The 19,656-nt window shown below is 50.7% G+C and overlaps 1 protein-coding gene across 1 annotated transcript in view; it reads right to left on the reverse strand.

Annotated features, from left to right (window-relative positions):
• CPA5 (carboxypeptidase A5) overlaps nucleotides 1-19,656 on the reverse strand; it is a 49,525-nt gene continuing 29,869 nt past the window's right edge. Inside the window, exons 4-14 of the mRNA XM_059933401.1 lie at nucleotides 19,251-19,447; nucleotides 18,007-18,088; nucleotides 16,871-17,005; nucleotides 8,229-8,327; nucleotides 6,946-7,047; nucleotides 5,641-5,742; nucleotides 5,179-5,289; nucleotides 4,620-4,710; nucleotides 1,079-1,278; nucleotides 738-822; nucleotides 1-249 (exon numbers count right to left, since the gene is read on the reverse strand). Of these exons, the coding sequence (XP_059789384.1) occupies nucleotides 62-249; nucleotides 738-822; nucleotides 1,079-1,278; nucleotides 4,620-4,710; nucleotides 5,179-5,289; nucleotides 5,641-5,742; nucleotides 6,946-7,047; nucleotides 8,229-8,327; nucleotides 16,871-17,005; nucleotides 18,007-18,088; nucleotides 19,251-19,366 (1,311 nt within the window). The 5' untranslated portion in view covers nucleotides 19,367-19,447 and the 3' untranslated portion in view covers nucleotides 1-61. The remainder of the gene's footprint in view (nucleotides 250-737; nucleotides 823-1,078; nucleotides 1,279-4,619; nucleotides 4,711-5,178; nucleotides 5,290-5,640; nucleotides 5,743-6,945; nucleotides 7,048-8,228; nucleotides 8,328-16,870; nucleotides 17,006-18,006; nucleotides 18,089-19,250; nucleotides 19,448-19,656) is intronic.

Genomic DNA, 19,656 nt, shown 5'->3' on the forward strand with positions numbered 1-19,656 from the left:
AGGAGGAGCCCAGGCCTTGGGAAAGAAGACAAACCCTCTGGCTCTGCCCTCAGCAGTATTGTCAGTAGGGGTGATTAAGCGTGTGCTCCATGATGGTCCAAATGGCCATCCACGTCTCCTGGGCTGTGGGGATAATCTGGGAGGCCGGCAGCAGGAAGCCATAGTGCCCCGTGTCACGGAGCTCGAAGGTGAAGGAGTACTTGATGCCACTGTCATAGGCCCAGTCAACAGTGATCCCACTGGCCACATCTGGATACAAAAGGGCAAAGAAATGCTCCCAAAAGGAAGAACAGGGTGTGGTCACAAGGTACAGAGGCATCCTGAGAGGACAGTGGGCCCTGGGGGCCAAATTCGCACCCATTCCAGACCACACCAAGCTTCCTGGCCCAGGCCTCAACCTGGGCCATACGCTGCTCACCCAGCCCAATCTCTGCCCTGGCAAAAAGAAAGCTTTTGAGGCCACCAGACTTGGGATATTTACCCTCAAGGAACATTGCAGTAACCCAGGCATTGGGAGATAGGCACTAATTAATGCTGCAAAGAAACAGGTGCCTGTGTCTGGGTACCACCATTCACCCTTCTATTCAAATGTGGAAATCAGCTCTGGCCCAGCCCAGCTAGATCTATGGCACAACCCTGTGGCCAACCAGGCCTGCCAGTCAGCAGAGCTTGCACCTGCTCGACCCCAGGTGGATGTGGTGCCTGAAGCAGCAACAGCCAGGGGAAGGCTCACTCACAGAGGGTGGTGCTGATGCTGCCATAAACGTACTCGATCCCATGAACCTCATACAGGGCCTGCGCTGCATCCTTGGCAAGACTGTACTGCAAGATTAAATCCAGAGAGTGAGATGCCGGCGTTCCCCACACTCCCACACCCTCACCAGCTGCTGAGAAGCAGGGACTTCAGAGTCTTGGAAGTTGAATGTGTAGATGGCTCTTGTGAGAAGGAAGCACAGCACCTCCAGTTTTGAACTTGATCACATGTGAGAACAAGTCCCCCCCACCCTCCGCTCCCTACCATGGGGCCTGTTGGGAGTCTGCTGGATGCCTCCCCCAAGCCCTAAGCAGCCAATCTCACCAACTCTTCCTGGTTTGAAACAGGCTCCAGAGAGTGGCCATAGGGGTACATGAGCATCTGAGAGTAGCTGTGGATGGAGATCAGAGCCTTGATGTTCCCGTGGGACATGATGAAGTCCACAATGGCAGCCACTTCTGGCTCTGACTGAGGGGAGGGCCCATGATAAGTCTCTGAGCAGGGGTTGTTATTAGAACCATTTCCTGGAAGTAGAATCAAAGCACCCAAAGTGTTCAAATTCCCAGGCTTGGGAAAGACACTTAGTGCTCACAAAATATACTGTATTCCTCTACATTTCCTAGCCTCTTTTGCAGTTTGGTTGAGGTCATGTGACTACTTTTGACCAATGAGAATGTGAGCAGTAATGATGTGTCACTTCTAGTTGGAGGCTAAGAGCAAGTGCGACTTCTCGACACTCTCTTCTGTCTGTGTGCTTGAAGGAAAAAACTCTAAATGGAGAAGTGTCCTGGATCCCTCTGTCACCAGTGGAAGAGAGCTGTCAAGGAGGGTCACCTACCCACATTGGACTTTGTTTGCATGAAAAATAAATTTTTATTGTGTTAAGCCACTGAGATTTGGAGGGATATTTGTTACTGCTTCATACCCTAGTCTAGTACGTCAGAGGAGTGTTGCCACACCATGACTCAGCAGCTCTGTGGCCCTGCAGGGAGCTCCCTTGGCTTGTCCTTTGGTTAAGTCCTGACTGTGGTTCCATTAGAAAGGCAGGCCTGCCTCAGCAGTTGCCAGTCGGTCTCCAACCTGGCCTCCCCTGTGAGCAGCAACCCCTTTGAGCTGATCCTTCTCTGCTGACCCTCCACTGCCATGGGAAAGGCTTGGGTCAGTTGAGTGCTCAGACTTATTGTCTGCTCAAGCTTTGCCATAGCCATGGCCCAAGAACAGCATGAACTTGGAGGAAAAGAGAGACTAGATCACCACAGTTGCCCAAGGCTGGTCTGGGAACCACAGATGCAAAGAGTCTTTGAAAATTCTTCTTGGGGACCTAAGTTGGAGAGAGGGCAAAGAGCAGCTGCGCTTCTATTTTGTTCACAAATTTAATTTGTTCCCATCTCCTACTAGACTCTTTGCTCCCCATCTCTTTTCTTCCCCTTCTGTTTTCCTCCCCTCCCCAAGGGCCACGTCATGGAGGGCTAGGCTGGGCTGGTCAAGATCTGTGGGTTAGGAACACAACTGGAAAGAGCATCCCGGGTCCTGCTCTCACTCCTCCTCCCTGAAATGACTGCACAGAAGCCCAGTCAGAGGCCAGGGATTGCCCCAACTTCTGAAGCCTCCTGAGGATGCCAGAGCACCCCTCAGGGCAGTGAGTTGGCCGGAGACCTGGGAGACTTGCCCACCAGTTCAGATGCTGCTCTAGTACTGCAGCAAACAGGTCCTCCCCAAGGGTGCAGGTGAGGGCTGCGGCGCTGGGAGGGATGATCTACAGATCACTCTTTACGCAGCAATTAAATTAAGGCAATAATAAAACCATAAACAAAATCTTCCCCCCTGAGTCACTAACCAGACACTCGCTATTTCTGGCCACAGGCAGGCCCAGAGGCTATTCTGTCACCTGGGAACACATCTCTTCTTGGTCTTCGGGTCCTTGCCTAGGGCGAGGACTGACCCTGGTTAGAAGGGGATGTGCCTGCAGGAAACGAGGGGGTAGGAGCAGCCTCCCAGGCTGGAGCTGGCCCAGCTAACAGTGGCCCTGTTTGTTGTGTCTGCTGGGAGCCTCTGCACCTGCTACACTTGATGAATGACAAATAGCAACAGATGAGCAGAGCGAGGGAGGCTGCAAGCTTTGTCTGCGTTTGCAGCCCACGCATGGAAAGTGGTTCCCCTGCCAACGACCAGGTGGCTTTGCCCAAATATGGAGAAACACTTCAGGCCGTTAGTTCTGGTTTGAGCTAAGCAGAATAAACTAATCTTCCCCTGACCAAATGGGAATTAGCTGTCTGCCTCTGACGTTCACAGTCAACGTCCTCTGAGCCTGCCTGTTTCACAAGTACCTGCTAATGGATTCATTAGCTATTTATTTTTCCTTCTCTAAAAATGTAATTTGTAGCAAGGGGAACTCGCTGGAAGGACATGGTAAATTATTAAAAGCAGTAATCTTTGGGTAGTGGGATTATGGGAGCTTTTTGTCCCCTCTGGGCTTTTTTTCCCACATATTTTTTTTTACATTGTGTGTGTGTGTGTGTGTGTGTGTATATATATATATATATATATATATAATGATGTTTTTTTCCTGTGGTGAAACTCACAAAAGTTATTTTCTTTAAGAGGTAATTTGTCTTTCTTCTAGCCAGTCTGTCTCAGGGTACGTGGGCACTCCCTTCAGCCAGTTCTGAGGGGCTCACGTGGATGCCCTCTTGGGGGGCAAATGTCTGGTTATTTGGAGGTGGAAACACCTAATTTTATGTGGCTGTGTTCCCTTACACAAGCAGCTAAAACACAGCCCCAGACTCTCAGGCAACACCCTACACTGTGGGCTGGTGGCCTCGCTCTGGATGCTTCAGAGCTCTCCTTATTTTTCAGTGAGAACAGACTCAAATCAGATTTTCAAAGCAATGGGCATCCAGATCTAGAATGTTCTATCTCGTTGGCTTGACCTCCCATCTGCAGATCTGCTTTTCAACAGCATGGCGAAGGGGTAGGAGCAGCCAACATCATGGCATTGTCTCCTGTGGAGCCAAACCCTGATCCCCCAGTATAGTGTGGGGGCAGTGTCTGGGGGCCGAGGGCTGTACCCATAAACCCCTCTGTTTTGGAGACTTTCCTGGTTAGACCCAGCACCCCAACCATCAAATTGCTGCATTCCCAGGGTCCACATACTCATCTCTGGGCTTTCTGGAAGCCTCAGTTTCCCCATCTAGTCCCTAAGCCCCTCGCGTGGCAAGGGAGATAATCAGGAAGAACACCAAGGGAACTCAGGAGGAAGCTGCCTACCCCTCCTTTGAACCATACCACCCTGCAGGTAAACAACAGTCCAACAGCCCAGGGTCACAAAGTAATTGGGCCAAAAATAAAAGCCAGGCTCAAGTCAGTGTTAATGATAAGGAACTAGCTTATTCTATGTTTGAACCTTTGTTCTGGCCTCCCCAGAGGGCAAAATTTGGGTCACAGGTCTCAGGGAATGAATTTGGAGGCATTTTCTTGTGGCATGCTCCATTCAAGGAAGGGCGAGAGATATTTGGGTGGGGCACCACAAATTCTGGGTTTTGAACAATGAGCAAGACTACTTTGGACCTCCTTAAGCCTTTCGCTGCCATATTTAGGATCTGACCCTTGCAGTTAGTCCCCATGCAAGGAGCTGTTTCCCATGAAGGCTTAGCATATGTATACATTTAACAGACATATGCAACCTCTCCCCATACCTCATGGCCAATCCTAGGCATGTGCCTGCCTGTCCCTGGCCATGACTCACTTGCATTAGCTAACTGCTTTGCCTCCCCAGTTATGAGTCAACATAATCTGACTGTGTGGGAGACGTGCCAGGAACCAAGTCCTCTCTAGCCCTGCCCCCGGGTGCAGCAGACTGCAGTACCTCCAAAGCCTGACTTCCAGTTCCTGTTAAGATCCACACCAATGCAGAAGATTCCAGGTCTGCTGGACTTGTTCTTCCGCCACAAGCGGTTCTGAAAAAGCGCAGGGCAGGTGACCTCATTCACTGGGCCCATTCCTGGGTGGGAGCCTCTGACATCCTGGTCTAGGAAGGGGGGTCCGGCAGGCCAGGGAGGGGCAAAAGGAAGGAATCTCTAGGGCTGGATGGGGCTGGCATGGGGCTGGGCCAAGGCTGCAGATCAGATGCTTTGTGGTTAAACCTGGGGTATTATGAGGTTAAACATGGGTATGGAGAGAGGCCCAAGCACAGCCAATCAACAGTGGCCTTCCCTGGGCAGCAAGAGGGAGGCTGAATGAAGGGCAAGAGCTGCAGCTACAGCACCTGAGCAGCCCGTCTGCCTCAGTGAGACTCTGCAAGGAGCCCCCGAGGGGCCTGCCCCTAGGGAAACTCAGCCAAGCATCCCAAAGCCACAGTGACCTTTCCTTCATTCCCCCAGAGCTGACCCCTGATCCTTGACCCCCTCCCTCTCAGGTACTCTCACCATGCTGTGGGTATAAGCAAACCCATCAGGGTTGGAGACAATCTCCATGAAGATGTCCATGGCGTTCAGTACGTCTGTCACGATGCGGTCTTTGCCATATTCATTGACAATCTGCAAGAAAGGGCAGGGTGGGGATAGGGTGAGGGACAGGAGGCCCTGCCAGGCTCTCCTCCGAAGCAGAGCAGGACATCTGTACAGCCAGTGGCTGCAGGCAGGGGTGGCATCAGTCATCAGGTTCAGCCTTGTGCAGAACCAAAGGCTTGGATTTTAAACAACTAGAAGGCAGAGGACAGCTGGGGACTCTGTGCTGCAAAAGGCCAGAGCACATGGCAGCTGTTCCATAGGGCAGGAGCGTAGACAGCCCCGGGTTAGGAGAACCATGAATAAGTTTTCAACCGGAGGTGCCCTTAAATAGTTGAGCAGCCCCCACCCCCCAGCCCAGCCCCCATGGTCCGTGCTGACCTTCCTGGCAGTCCAGATGCCGGTGGCATGGGTGATCCACTCCCGGGAGTGGATTCCAGTGTCGATCCAGATGGCTGGGCGCTGAGAACCTCCAGTGCTGAACTGGGGAAAAGCACCAGGCCCCATACAAGTTTGAACCAAAACAGCGACAGGGCTGTCCCTAGACTGCCTGGAAGGAGGCCCCAGATGTGTCCTCACTGCCTGGAGCGGCCCCATGTTCCTGAGAGGGGGGCTGTAGGTGGAGGTAACTGTGCATGAGCCCATAGAAAGTGCACACGTGTGGGGGTGCCCTGGAGACACAGTGATGCTCTTGGAGAGCAAAGTGATCCAGCCAGAGGCACAGAATTTCCCAGGTTTGAAAGTATTTTAGAATAGTGCTTCTCAAACTTTCAAGGGCACATGAATCCTCCGGGGAGCTTAGTAAAATGCAGATTCTGATTCAGTAGATCTGGAAAGGGGTGTGAGGCTGGGAGTTTCTAACAAGCTCCCAGAAATGCTGCTGCTGCTGGTCCAAGGACCACACTGAGTAGCAAGGTCTTAGACAACATTAAAGAGGGAACACAGACAGCCCTTAAGGGAAATCAAAGCAGGCACAGGCAAAGTCAAGTCCCGAGCTAGATGAGACCACTTGACCCTTCAGAAGAGTCTCCCAGGGCATTGTTGAGGACTGCAGTGCCTGTCTTCTCTGAGAGCTGGATGTCAAATGCCCTGCGTGGTCCACGCTCCTGAGTGCCCTTTAGGCCACATACAAAGAATCATTTTCCCGTAGGCTCCACACTCTCACCCATCCTGCCTCCTTCATGGCCAAGGGCACTGCTGCTGCCAATTTTACTCGAGCTCTGTTTCCAGTGGCCCCTGTGAAGGGCTGAAAGGTGTCCTCATAGACTCAGGCCTATCTGTGGGGCTGCCTGAGCCAGATGACCTCAGTTGTTGTAAATGAAGCCTCTGGGTACCGCTCTTCCCATTGAACAGATGAAGCAACTGAGGTAACAGGAAGAATGCTGACTCACTCACACTCACATCCCAAGTCCAAGGTGATGACTGCCACTCTGCAGTTCCATCTCCTTAGCAACCCTCCTACCAGATTCCTGACCCAGACGTGCCAGGTCACTGCACTACCACCTGTCCACACCTACAAGGGTGGGTCCCTGAACACCACTATCCCAAAGCTTGTGGGTCACCTCGGGACAAGAGTGTACACATCTCTCTCCCTAAAACTCCCACCCAGCCACAACCCCATATGAACTCAACTTATGCCAGAGGCACTCACTGTACAGTCTAGTGGTTAACACTGCTAGCTTTTACCTTCAGAACAAGAATGGACCGATTTTCAAAGCTGTGGCCAATCCGAATTTTTGAGACAATATCTGAATGCTCAGTTACAAAGTTGTCTATCCAGGTATATATCTGAAAGGAATGAAGTTTCTCAGATGGGCAGTTAAGCAGGGAGGGGGCAAACCCCAGGATCACTCTGAGTATTCTCCTTGCCCCATCCCACCCTCTTTAATGCTTTCCCACCTCCCTTGAGGATCTAAACGTATCACAAAAATGAAAGACTACCTTGGGTCTAAGGCAGGAGCTGTGGTTAGCCTGGATTCCCAGGCTCTTCCTAAGCCTTGCCTGGAAGAGCAGCATGTGCTGAGCCTACTCAGTCCCCAGGGTCAGACTGCAAGGCTCTCTCTGGTTGGAAGTTTCTCTTGCTTCCATTTTATTGGCCCCTTCAATCCATTTGACAGATCTCATAGTCCTTGCAGTGTTGTTTTTAGTCATCCTGACCCTTTTAGATTCTAAGCCTCTTGAAGGCAGGATTATTTATCTCTGACATCAATAAATACTAATGGAATATACTAATTCATTCTCTTATTCTTCCAATATATAATTAAATTAACAAATATATGAAAGAAAATGGATCCTCTATTAACGGACTTCGTGAAACGGGGAGAGTGATAATGATAATAATAGATGGACAATATCAATAATGTCATCCTTTACATGGAAGTAGGATGTATGCCTAGAGTTTCTTTCTCGACTGGGCGTCTCTGTGCTTTTCTTGCATATTCTACCTTTATAAACAAGTCACAATCAGTCATGCCTGCCCTCGATGGCTGTAACTGTAATCATAAATTTTCTCCAGCTGAAGGAACTCTGTTTAATTCTACAAAATGGCTCTTTAACATGCCTAGCTTCCTGTCCCTCTGTGCTCTAGCACTCACAGCTGGGGTCACTTAACACAGGAATGGTCGTGCAGAGGTTAAGACCCCTGGATCCCTAGCCAGAATGTCAGATAGGACGGTGCCTCTACCTGCTCTGTTCTGGCCGGTGCTGGATCCCTGCTCTAGTGTTCCACCTCATAGACCCATTACTCCGGTCCCACGCCTGCTGTGGACTGCACTGTTGAGCCACAGTCCCCTCTGTCTGAATCCTGGCTCTTGGACCTCCTTGAGCTGTCTACCTCCTGTGGCCCAGTGTGTGCTCTGCACTCCCCAAGCGTCAGCTCATGGTCTCCTGTAGACCCCAGAGTCCTGAGGCTGGAGACCCCGCGGGCTCAAGAGGACAACAGAGTCCAGAGCCTGACCCGGCAGACCCACCTCCTCCAGGGTGTGATACGAGGAGTAACTGAAGCTACTGGTGCTGCGCTCCAGCCGGCGGGATTTCGCCATGGCTTCTCTCTCCTCGTCCAGCAGCACCTAGGAAGGGAAGAGGAGGCTGGGCCAGGCATGTCTCTTCTGAGCCCTGCCTCAGCTGGCTGCACAAAGACAGCATCGACATCGGAGAATGAGCCGCTGTGAGTGTGAACTGCGCAAAAGGAGGAGATGCCAGGTTGCTGGGTGATTTTTCTGCTTGGCAAGCTGGCATTCATGCCGCCGTTTCCCAGATGAGCACAGGACAAGGAGTCTGGAGAACTTGGTTCTAAGTGTGCCATTGCCACTAACTTGCTGTGGAACCTTGATCTTGGTTTCCTCAGCATGAAAATTGGGACTTGCCTTGCCCATCTCAAAAGGATAAAATGTAATAAAAGATATAAAAGTGTCTTGGAAAAGATGCTCATGGGCCACTGCCAACATTGCTTTTGTCCTCTGTGAACCCTCTGTTGAGCCAAAGCCCAAGCTGAGCTATGTACACTGACCCCGGGGGAGCAGAGGGCTCCCCTGACCCACAGCACGCACTCTGCCCCAGGAAGTAGCCCAGACAGTCGATGTCCAAGCCATTCAAAGAGCCAGTCCAAATCATTATAATTAATGTGCCAACAGTCTGTCACTCACCATCTTAACTGCCTCTTAAACACAAGTACAGGTGAGCCAAAGCAATGTCCTTCCTGGAGTGGCAATTTGGAGTTGGCACACAGTCCTCACGTGGTACTTCCCACAGAGAGGGCAGTACAGTGCCTGGGTTGAATTGACCTCCCACATCATCCTGGGGCATTTTTCCCAGCTCGGGACTCAGTGAGGTGGGCAGGTGCCCTTCACCCTAAGCTCATACCCTTACATTGACACCCAGGGACCGAAGCACCCCAAGACTCAGCCCTGCCTGTGCAGCATGGGAGGTGCCTGGGCCCCTTTGCCACAGCGGTGCTGGGAAAGCAGAGGCCGTCAACCCAGAGTCACTGCTTTGCAGCTCTGGGTCACAAGTAAATCCTGATAATGCCTTGCTTCAGGCCAGAGTCTTTTAGTTTAACCAAGCATTTGTATACTCATCACCTCGGTTGATCTGGTTAGATGACCTGATGACAGGGCAAGAATTAACTATTCATGTTTTAGAGAAAATGCAAATTAGAGAGGTAAAGAGACTTAATAGCAAAGCTAACAAGGGGCAGAGATGAGATAGAAACCCAGATATCCTAGTTTCTAACATTATGTTCCTTAAGGCCAGCTAGCTATCAAAACTAAAAGCTAATAAGAATCTCACACACACACACACACACACACACACACGTACACATGTCTATATGTGTGTGTGTGTGTACACAGAGAGAGAGAAAGAGTAAGCACACGTATAAAATATGAACAACAGGTGAAAAGTCCATCATACTATTGTAATTTAAAAGTGCTTTTAAATAATGAAAAGGCAATACCCCAAGCATAGGAAAACAACACAGTAAAATGCCAAAAAAAACCCCAAAATGCTAACATGCCTGTTAGGAGAGAAAGATTATGATTTCAAGGAATTTTTCCTTTTCTCTATTTTTGCAATTTGGCAACGTGCTCACACTACTTCAATAAGTAAAATCTTCTAAATGAATAAATAATACTAAAACAAAGGCAAAACACCCAAATGGCTAAAAATAAAGCAGCAGCCATGGCGCCTTCAGTCCCAGGGCTGGAAGAGACACCCCGCCCCGCCCTGCTGCAGCCGAGGCCACTACCAGATGACACACTCACCCCACCGCCCCTGTCAGCTTGCTCACAATCCTCAAGTTCACAGATTTTTAAATGGGAGTGGAAGTCAATATTTGGGGCTCATTTCATTTTCTTTTTGAGCACCAACTACACGCTAGGCATTTGTAATTGCAATGCTCTCCAGCTGAACTGGCTGGGCTGGGGATGTTCCCACTTGGGCAAAGCTGGGATTGCTGGTTTAGTTAGAGATGGCTGGAGGAGCCCTGATCCTCACTGGCACAAGCACCAGCCTGGGAAGCTCTAACAAAGGAAATCTGTCTTCTTCCCAGAAAATCAACGGAAATCTCAGCAGCCTCCATGACCAATGTGTGTCCCTCACTGTGGGCCGGGCATGACCAGCTGCGGTGAGCAGCTGCAGAGCAGAGAGCAGGTCAGGCCAACGCACCCGGAGTCAGGGCCCCAGCGCCATAAAGTTAAAGGGCCCATACATCTAACTTCCTAGGGATGGAGGTGGTGAGCGAAGGTGGAGGAGAGGGAAGAAAAATTGGGAAGATAGGACCGGAGGACCCAGTTCTTTCCCCACAGCTCAGGGACACCCACAGGAAGAGAGTTCCCATAAGGCTGTCCTTTGTTCCACACGACAGCTTGGAGGCAAATGGGAAGTCGGCACCAAACTGCAAATAACTTTCCAAACACGCTCACAGCCTTGTGAATGGATATGACACCCGCTTACAAATTGGGAATGCTCAGCCCTCACAGCTGGGCCCTCGATTCCAGGAACATTAATCTACCCTGGCCTGAAAAATACGCAGATGTTTGCTCCCTTCACAGGGCTGAGGGAAGGGGATGGGAGAACTAAGAATGCAGACTTGCCACAGGCTTGCCTAATTACAGCCCTGTCAGGCTTCTCAGAGAAAAAAAAGACTCAGAAGTAAGCCATTTGCCTCCCTGGAAGCCGTAAGCTGACAGGGATAGTAACACCTCAGTGTAAATTAATTTATGACAGGAGCAAGGAAGGATGGGGACATTACGAACAGCACCTCCAAGATGGGGGGCTGGGGGACCGTGGGCCCCAAAGGTGAAGATGACGCCTGAGGGGAATCTGCATTCACAGCTCACTCCAACCACAGACGTAAAATGGACGAAGTTCCCAGAAACAGTGGTGGCGGGCAGGAGCTGGGCTCTAATGCCGGCTCTGTGAGGAGGGCCGTCACCTCTCCTCATGCATCCCTGGCCTCCTCTTCCAGGCCTGACGTTTGCAGTGGCAGCTGCATGGCTGGTGGCAGTTACACGCCATGCCTATGTTTGGATGGGGGGAGGGGGTACAGATCTGGGGCTGTCAGAGTGGACCCCTCAGAGTTCAAGACCGAACCGGGGCTTCCCTGCCCAAAAGGCAAAGCTAAAACGCCATACGAACAACAATGACACCGCTTGAGAAGGCAGACGGCACAAGAGTAAAGAGTCCAGGACCTGGAGCCAGGCTGTCGCAGATTAAATCCTGATGTTGTCACTAACTTGGGCAAATTACTAAGCTCTCTGTGCCTCAGTCTCCTAAATTAGGAAATTCTCTGCACCTTCATAAAATGGGGGTCATGTTACCATGTACTTTCACACATACTTGAAGTGTTCTTGTGAGGATTAGAAGGGTGAATACATGTAAAATGCTTAGAACATTGCCTAGCATGTAGTAAGTGCCAGCTATGATGACGATGACAATGACAGGACAATAACAGTAACTCTTGGGTGACTCCAGGACTCTGTGGTGGAATAATCATTATAGGGCATGACCAGGAAATCGGGGCTCCTCCAGGGAGAAGAGGTGTCTGCAGGACTTGGACAGCAGGTGACCCCCATTAGTGGTCACTTGGGTGAGTCAGGCAGCCCCTGCCCCTCCCTGGGACCAACAGAGGGGCCTAGTCCTTCTGCTGTCCCTGTCTCCCAACCCCTACCCCCAACCCTCCTCAGCCCCCTACCCCTGTGCAGCCAGACTCTGGCTCTCCCTCAGGGCCTTACCCATGATTCCTTCCTTTCCTTGCCTATTCCTGTCTTCCTCTCCTCTTTAGAGCTGCCACCCACCCCCACCCCAGCCAACACCTTTCCCACTTTTTAATCTCTTCTACTCAGCAGACCAGTGTTTGTGAAGCACACACTGGGCACTAAAGATATGGCAGCCAACAAAACAAAATTGCCTGCCCTCATGGAGCTTACAGTCTGATAGGGGAGACAGACCATAAACAAGACAAATAAGTAAATCATATAGGATATTAGAAGGCTGTACGTGCCAAGGAGAAAAGTGAGGGCGGGAACTGGGGGAGTGTGGGAAGAGAAAGGTACAGCTCAAAATAGGGTGAAAAGTTGATACGTGAATCAAGTTTTGAAAGTAGTGCGGGAATAAGCCATGCTGATATCTGTAGAAGCAGCATTCCAGCTACAAGGACCAGCAAGTGCAAAGGCCCTGAAGTATGATCCTAGTCAAGGGCACTGAAGCAGGAATAGGTCAGGCAAGCTGGAGGAACATCAAGCAGGTTCCAGTGCCTGGAGCAGAGTGAGCAAGGGGAGACTGGACAGTGACGTGGGGTGGGGCTTGGATCGTGTAGAGCCTTACAGCAGTCTTAAGGACTTCGGGTTTTACTCTGAATGAGGTGGGGAGACACCGAGGGTTTTAAGCAGATGAGTGACATAATAGGACTTGCATATTTTTAAAGGTCACCTCTGCTGTTTTGAGGCTAGGCAATAAGGAGGCAAGGGTGGAATCAGGGAGAACAGTTAGGAAACTACCAGAATAATCCAGGTGAAGGCTGACGGGGTGTCGACCCGTGGTGATAGAATAGGATGTGGTAAGATATATTTTGAAGGGAGAGCTGATAGGATTTGCTAATGGACTGTCTGTGGGATGTGAGAAAAGAGTCAAGGATGGCTCCAGGTTTCTTGTCTGAGTGACGGGAGGATGGCACTGCCATTTCCTGAGTTGGGGAAGGCTATGGAGGAGCAGGCCAGGGAGTGGCCAGGGGAGCTAGGTTTGTACCTGTGAAGTTTGCTATGCCCATTAGACACCTAGGTGGAAATGCCAAGTAGATGGTCAGATACGTCAGTCTGGAGTTCAGGTCAGATATATAAGTCTGGCTGGAGCTATAAATATGGGAGTATTCAGGAGGTTGAAGGTATTCAATGCCATGATCCTGGATGAGGGGATAGAGGAGAGGTCGAAGGACAGAGCTGGGAACCAGGGAAACAACATGCAAAGGAGCAGCCAGTAAGATGGGACAACCCAGGAGAGTGTAGTGTCATGGAAGTCACAAGGAGAGACGTGTTCCAGAGAGGAGAGAGTGACCAGTCAGGCTGAAAGATGAAAGAACAGGACACTGTACACTCAGAGCTGACTGCTGAGTTGGACCTAGGAGCTGTGTGTGACATTGTCAAGGGCAGTTGAGGTGAAGCAAGGGGTGGACAGTCCACCCGAGGAGAGGGATGGAGATGGTAAGTACAGTCAATATTTCCAGGAGTTTTGCTCTATGAGGAAGAGGAGAAATGGGGTGATAGCTGGAGGTGGGGGAAAGGATCAAGAGAGGACCTTTTTAAGATGAGAGAAATAACTCTATATTTGTATGCTAATGGGAATGATCCAGGAGAGAGGGGAAAGTTGGCGAAGTTTTATTTACACTAAATTGTATTTTGCTCTAGAGCGTGCTCGGAGCATGGGTGATTTTTGTTTTCTCCTTTGTGCTTTCCCCTATTTTCCAAATTATCTACCATGAATATTTATTAATTTTGTAATCAGAAAAAAGCCATTAAAATCCACAGAGCTGATTGCTCAAGTGAAGCTTTGCCATGGTGATTCATCCCAGGAAAAAAAAAAAAAAAACCAAAGGGCTGAAAAGAATGAGGAGGTGAAGAAAAATTAAATGCAAATACAGCACACTCGGAATCAGATAATTTCTTCCCTGGCCCACTGCAATTTCTGCACCACCCTCCTGTCTGTCAGTCTCTCCCTGTTCCTGTCCCCAACTCAACATTGTCAACATTGTCACTGTCAGAGAGATTTTTCTTAAAATGCAAATCTGATCATGTCAGAGCCCTCCGATGGCTCCCCCATGGTTTTCGGGATTTTATCTTGACTTGTTCACCTGGTGGAGGATGCCCTTTGTGCTCTGGTCTGGCCTCAGTGCCAATCACAGGCCCTTTCCCTTCCCCGGCCCCCCCTCTGCTGCTCTTCAGCCACACCGTAATTACCGCCTTCTCGGAGCCTCAGAGTGACGTGCAGTGCCTCTTGTACTCGCTCCCATAGCAACCTGCTCCACTCCATCAGCGCATCATCCACTCCATTGTCATCACTGATTTACTCCCCTCAACTCCCCCATCCCCACAGCACTCAAGCGCCCCTAGATCCAGTGACTACATTTTTTTATCTTTGTTTTTCCAGTGCCTTGCCCAATACCCAGCACACAGTAGGTGTCTCTGTATCTGTGGGTGGAATGAATAAGCTCATCTCAAGCATCCCTCTGATCACAAGGCAGGAGTGGCAGCGGGGCACCTCCCTTCCTCAAAAGTCTCCAGCGCCTCTGGCCAAAGTAAAAGCTGGCACCAAGTTTTTTCACACTTTCTCTCAGCCTGGCACTAACAAGCAAGCATACTCTCTCCTCTTCCCTCTCCTTCTCACGTCCATTAAGTCAACTGACATTTACTAAGCCCCCCGCCTAAGTGGCAGGCCCTCTGGTAGGTGCTGGGATATAAAGATAGATAAGGCAAATGATTCTGCACCTTGAGGGGCTCAGGGGAGGGGGCTCTGGAGACACAGACCAGCATATTAGTCAGGTCTCTCTCCGGGCATGCTCCTCCTGAACCTGCCAATAGAGTGATTCATTCAGCACACAGTGGCTGAGGGCCCACCATGCAGGAGACGCTATGCCAGACACTGGGGTGAGGCGATCCAGAAGACAGAAAGCAATCAGGTCTGTGCGTCGATAACTAAAACATGAGACTGGAGGCCAACAACCTGAGTGGTGCAAAGCCCTTCCCTCCTGTTAGCACCTCTGAGCTTCCCTCCTGCTCGACACCTTCCCCCATCACCACCACACATCAACTCCACACAGCAGCCTCCTCCCAGCCCCAGCTCCCTGGGAGCCAAAATGTGATCTCAAGTATAACAATCAGAGCTTGATGCGTTGCAGACAGAGCAAGGTGTTGGTGAAAATCCTGCCAGACTGGGTTAAGGCCCCGAGTTGAGGGCATTTTACTGAGAGGGCGTGAAAAGCTCCCCGTTCCCCGCCGGCGAAGGGAATCCAGGGCTGGGGATGACAGGAGAGGACAGTTCCAGAGGAGCCGGTGAAGGGGGGCAGACTCACGGGTGCCTCTGGGTCCATTCCTGATATGCAGAAATCAACAGAAAATTTTCAGAGGCCTCTTCATATCTGTTTGCCAAATGCTGCAGGGTCTCCAGGGCAGGGCAGAAGCAGGGAAATGCAAACTTCAAAATGCAGGCAAGGGGGAAAAATGAGAATTGGGCACTAAGTCTTTTGATGTGGTAGCCTCTCTTGTCTGTGGGAGTTTCCCCATTTTTGTTTGTGGGGGATTTAATTAGGGAAATGTTGAGCGGGAAGCAGATGTGCCTGAGGAGGAAGAAAGGTCTTTGAATGGACCGCAGCGCCCCAGCCCCGTGCTTACATGGGAAGGAATGCACCTAATGGCATGTGGTGTCAAGTGTGTGCGCTCTGGGGACTGTGTATTCCCACACGCAGAGCCCTCAGAGGAGATTAGCTGCAGCACAATGTGGCTGGGCAGGAATCTACATGGATACAAATCTACAGGTACACGACAGCATCTGCGGAGGGGTGCAGCCAGAGAGGTCTAACCCAGTGATGCCCGAAAGAATCGTTTTAGGAAAGAGACTCCTTGGGATATCCTTGCAGACAGAACAATTAAAATAGATTTTCACGACATTCAGAAAAGACGCTGTAAGGTGCAGCAACAAGTGAGAGTGGGGAGAATGGGGTGCCTGGGATGAAGTCTCCCTTCGCCCTCCCCAAGGGCAGGCCTGCAGCTGCTTCTCCCAAAGCTGTTCCTCTGGCAGAATCCTGCCTGGGAGAGGCGCCCAGTACTGAGAGCCCTGCAGTGGAGGTGGCGGGAAGGAAACCGCAGCAGGGCTCACACTCGGCTTCTCTCACCTCTTCCTGCCTCTCTGGAGTGAAGGAATCCCCTGCTATCAAATGGCTGAGACACAACAGACACAGGAGGGAGCAGTCAGAAGAGCAAAAGGAGCCATCAGAAGAGCTGCCTCCCTCCCCACGGTGCCCAGAAAAGACCTGAGCTATTTCCTCCTGTCTCCCTTCTCCCCCGTCTCCTCCTTTGCCATGAACTACAAATTCCTCCATAAGAAGACACCACAAGTAATCTTAAAAACACAACAAACTAGTGAATATAACAAGAGAAGCAGACTCACAGGTATAGAGAACAAACTAGTGGTTAACAGTGGGGGGAGGAGGGGCAATATAGGGGTTGGGGAGTGGGAGGTACAAACTATTGGGTGTAAGACAGGCTCAAGGATGTATTGTACAACACAAGGAATAGAGCCAATATTTTGTTATAACTGTAAATGGAAAGTAACCTTTAAAATTGTATAAAAAAATTTTTTTAAATTTTAATTAAAAATAAAAGAGGACTCCACAAGCTACCCTGCCATTACCATACTATGACTTATGAACTCTGTCTTAGATTTAAATTTTCCTTGAGAAGTGTGAGGTTTCATTCCTTCCATGGTAGGTTCACAAAAATGCAGATGAAACTCCAGAAAGAAAACATCCATTTTAGCCCTGGATGTTCTTTCTCCATGTTGGGCCCAAACCAAAACAGGATATGAAGGTGAGACCCCCAGCCGCAGGGCTGGGGCAGGACCTCACCTGGATGTCCTTTATCATGATGCTGTAAGCAAGGCCATGAGACTCCAGGTAAGCTTTGATGTCCTTCAGTGCAGAGAAAGGAACCCTCATATCCACAGGAAGGCTGGGCCTGGCTGGGCCACGCCAGAAGTCCACCTTGATCACAAAGGAGAGAAAAACGGGCATGTTTATCACACAATCCTGTAGGCACCCTGGAGGGCCAGATGTTCTTCTCTTGTACAGTTGAAAGGGCCCCAGTTCCAAAATGAAACCCCTAAGGCCGAGCAGCAAGACAGGGACAAACAAAATCCCTAAGTCACTGCATTTCCTTCCCTGATGCTAAGCACCTCATCTCCCAGCCTCACTCACACAATGTAATTTCGCCTGGATCCAAAGAGCCCAAAATAATCTCTAAAGGTGAGACGGCCCATCACCTGGGACATTAACATGGACAAGAATCCTGGTGAGAAGAGGGAGACGTCACTGCCCCTAAACCCCGAAGGGGTAGGAGAGGCCTGATCTGGATCCCTGTGCCATCCGACTGCCATGTCTATTTTTCAGTTTGTAAAATGGAGAGAATTATTATAAAGTTTTCTGAGTCCTGGTTGATAAGGGCACTCAAACGAATAGGAACATGGGCTTTGGGCCACATCCAGAAATATCAGGTTGTTTCAACAGCCCTCAAACAAAACCCTTCTATTATTGAAGAAAATGTTTTGCTTTGTGGAATACTTGCTGAGGACAAATGTTCTCAGAAACCAATGCTCAGGCTGACAGGGACGAACCCAAATAAAACACAGGTTTGCCAAGCTAAGCCATTCCAATTGGGAAACAGATGTGTCCAGTCTGCATGCTGCATGGCATACCACCCAGAGATACATGTACCTCTCATGTGGCTTCAGGACATTTCAGCCATTTTCAGAGCAGCCCCCCTACAGGACAGAGGGGAAAGCCAAGAAGGGCCACCCAACCTTCCAGGTGAGTGTTCCCAACCTCTTCTGAAGAGGAGCCACATTTGATTTTTCCACAGTGCTGTGATCTTTGGCAGATACACCCAGAGGGCAGGTTTGGGGTGGGGGAAGCAGGACATGGAGCCAAAGGTGCAGGCCGTTGTGAGGGAGGAGAGAACTCGTCCCCAAGCCCTGTGGAGTCCTCACCTTCTGGGGCTTCAGGCCCTCCAGATCCCTGAGAAGTGAAAGCTGCTTCTCATTTTTAGCCAGGACTCGAAGAACCTGGTCACTGGAAAGACACAGAGAGGGTGGAGGGAGCTGCTCAGAGGGATTCCTGGAAGACTGTGCTGCTTGGAAGAGGCAGAGTGGAAAAGAGGCCAGGCTGCGGGGACCTGGCAGGACAGCTGGGAGGCTAGAGGACCCCTGAGCAGAAGGACTTGTAGCCCTGGGAAGCACGGAAGCCCTTTAGCCTGGGACCAGTGGACTCTCCAGCCCCAAGGACAGACCACCCAGGGGACTAAATAAAAAAAAGCCTGTCAGTGCCGCTGATGAGCCCAATGCTAAGACAGGGGAAACAGGATGGGAAAGGAATGTGGGGGATGGAGGAGGGAGGGGGAACAAAAGGAATAAAGGACAGAAAGGAATAGATACAGGGAGTCGGGGGCACCAATGGTGGCCCCATGTGCTCTTCATACAAGGGCCCAAGGCCATGTCTGCCCCAACCCCGTGCCCTCTCCTGCCTTCTCCCAAGAGCCACAGGACATGGAAGAGATCAATCTCAAACCACCTCAGAGGGGGAAGCTGAGCTCCTTCCTGTCCCTCTGGAGGGGTGGGGAGGTCATATAACTGAGCAGCCTGCAGTGTGACCTCTGGGGTCTGAGCCTGGGATAGCGATGGCTCCCTCCCTGACCGGCTCTGATACCCTGGATGATGAACCCCCTCTCTAAGCTTGTGTCTCCTCTTCTCTACTATGGAGATACTATGGAGGGGTTACCTTGCGGGATCTTTGGGAAGCTGAGAAATCATGTCTGTAGAGGGTATATAATACTCATACTTATTTTTACTCAAAGGAAGACAATACCACACCCATACATTAGGAGTACATAGTCTTTGGGGGGTTATAACTCTTTTAAGAATCGGAGAAAAGTTACAAACACTTCCTCCAGAAAAAAAGTAGATACACAAAAAATTTTACATATGATTTCAGGGGATTCTTGGAGCCCTGAAAGCTTACCCTTGGAGCCCAGACTAAGAACTCTAGGTTGGGGGAGGGACAATAATACAGCTGCGCGTCCTGCCCTCGCACATGAAACTGAGAGGTGACGGAGTTGGAAGCGGGTTCAGGATGGGGACTGAAATCCTGAATCCCTTCACCTTGATCAGGTCCCGCTGGGCCACCCGGTCACCTGGCTCCCAGCAATCCTCCCTCCCACTAAGGAGCAGCCACTCACCCTGTGAAATTCATTTGGCCCAAAGCTGCTGCCAGGATAAAGCTGCAGACCAGAAGCGTCTGCCTGTCCACAGGGGACAGCGCTCGGCCCGCACTTCCTCCGGGGAAGCCCTGCATGCTTCTTCCTCCAGGAGAACTTCAGGGGTTCTCCTCGTGCACGGGCATGGTCAGGCCTCAGGACAGCAGAGCACCTAAAGGCTGACAGGCCAGACCCGAGAATGTGCGTTAGGCTCTCTCTGGGGAGACCGTGCGTGGGATTCCCACACGCCAGGTCTTGGAGAGCTGGGGCGCCCCTCCCCACTTCTAGGTGAGTCTTCTCCTGAGAAGGGGAGGAGGGGAGGGAAAGAGGAAGACAAGGCCTTTAGCTGTTTTCCTCCCCAGAGGTTTGCTGGGCCAGCCTCTCGTGA

The sequence above is a fragment of the Balaenoptera ricei genome, chromosome 9 (assembly GCF_028023285.1).
Source record: "Balaenoptera ricei isolate mBalRic1 chromosome 9, mBalRic1.hap2, whole genome shotgun sequence".
NCBI classification, from domain to species: Eukaryota; Metazoa; Chordata; class Mammalia; order Artiodactyla; family Balaenopteridae; genus Balaenoptera; species Balaenoptera ricei.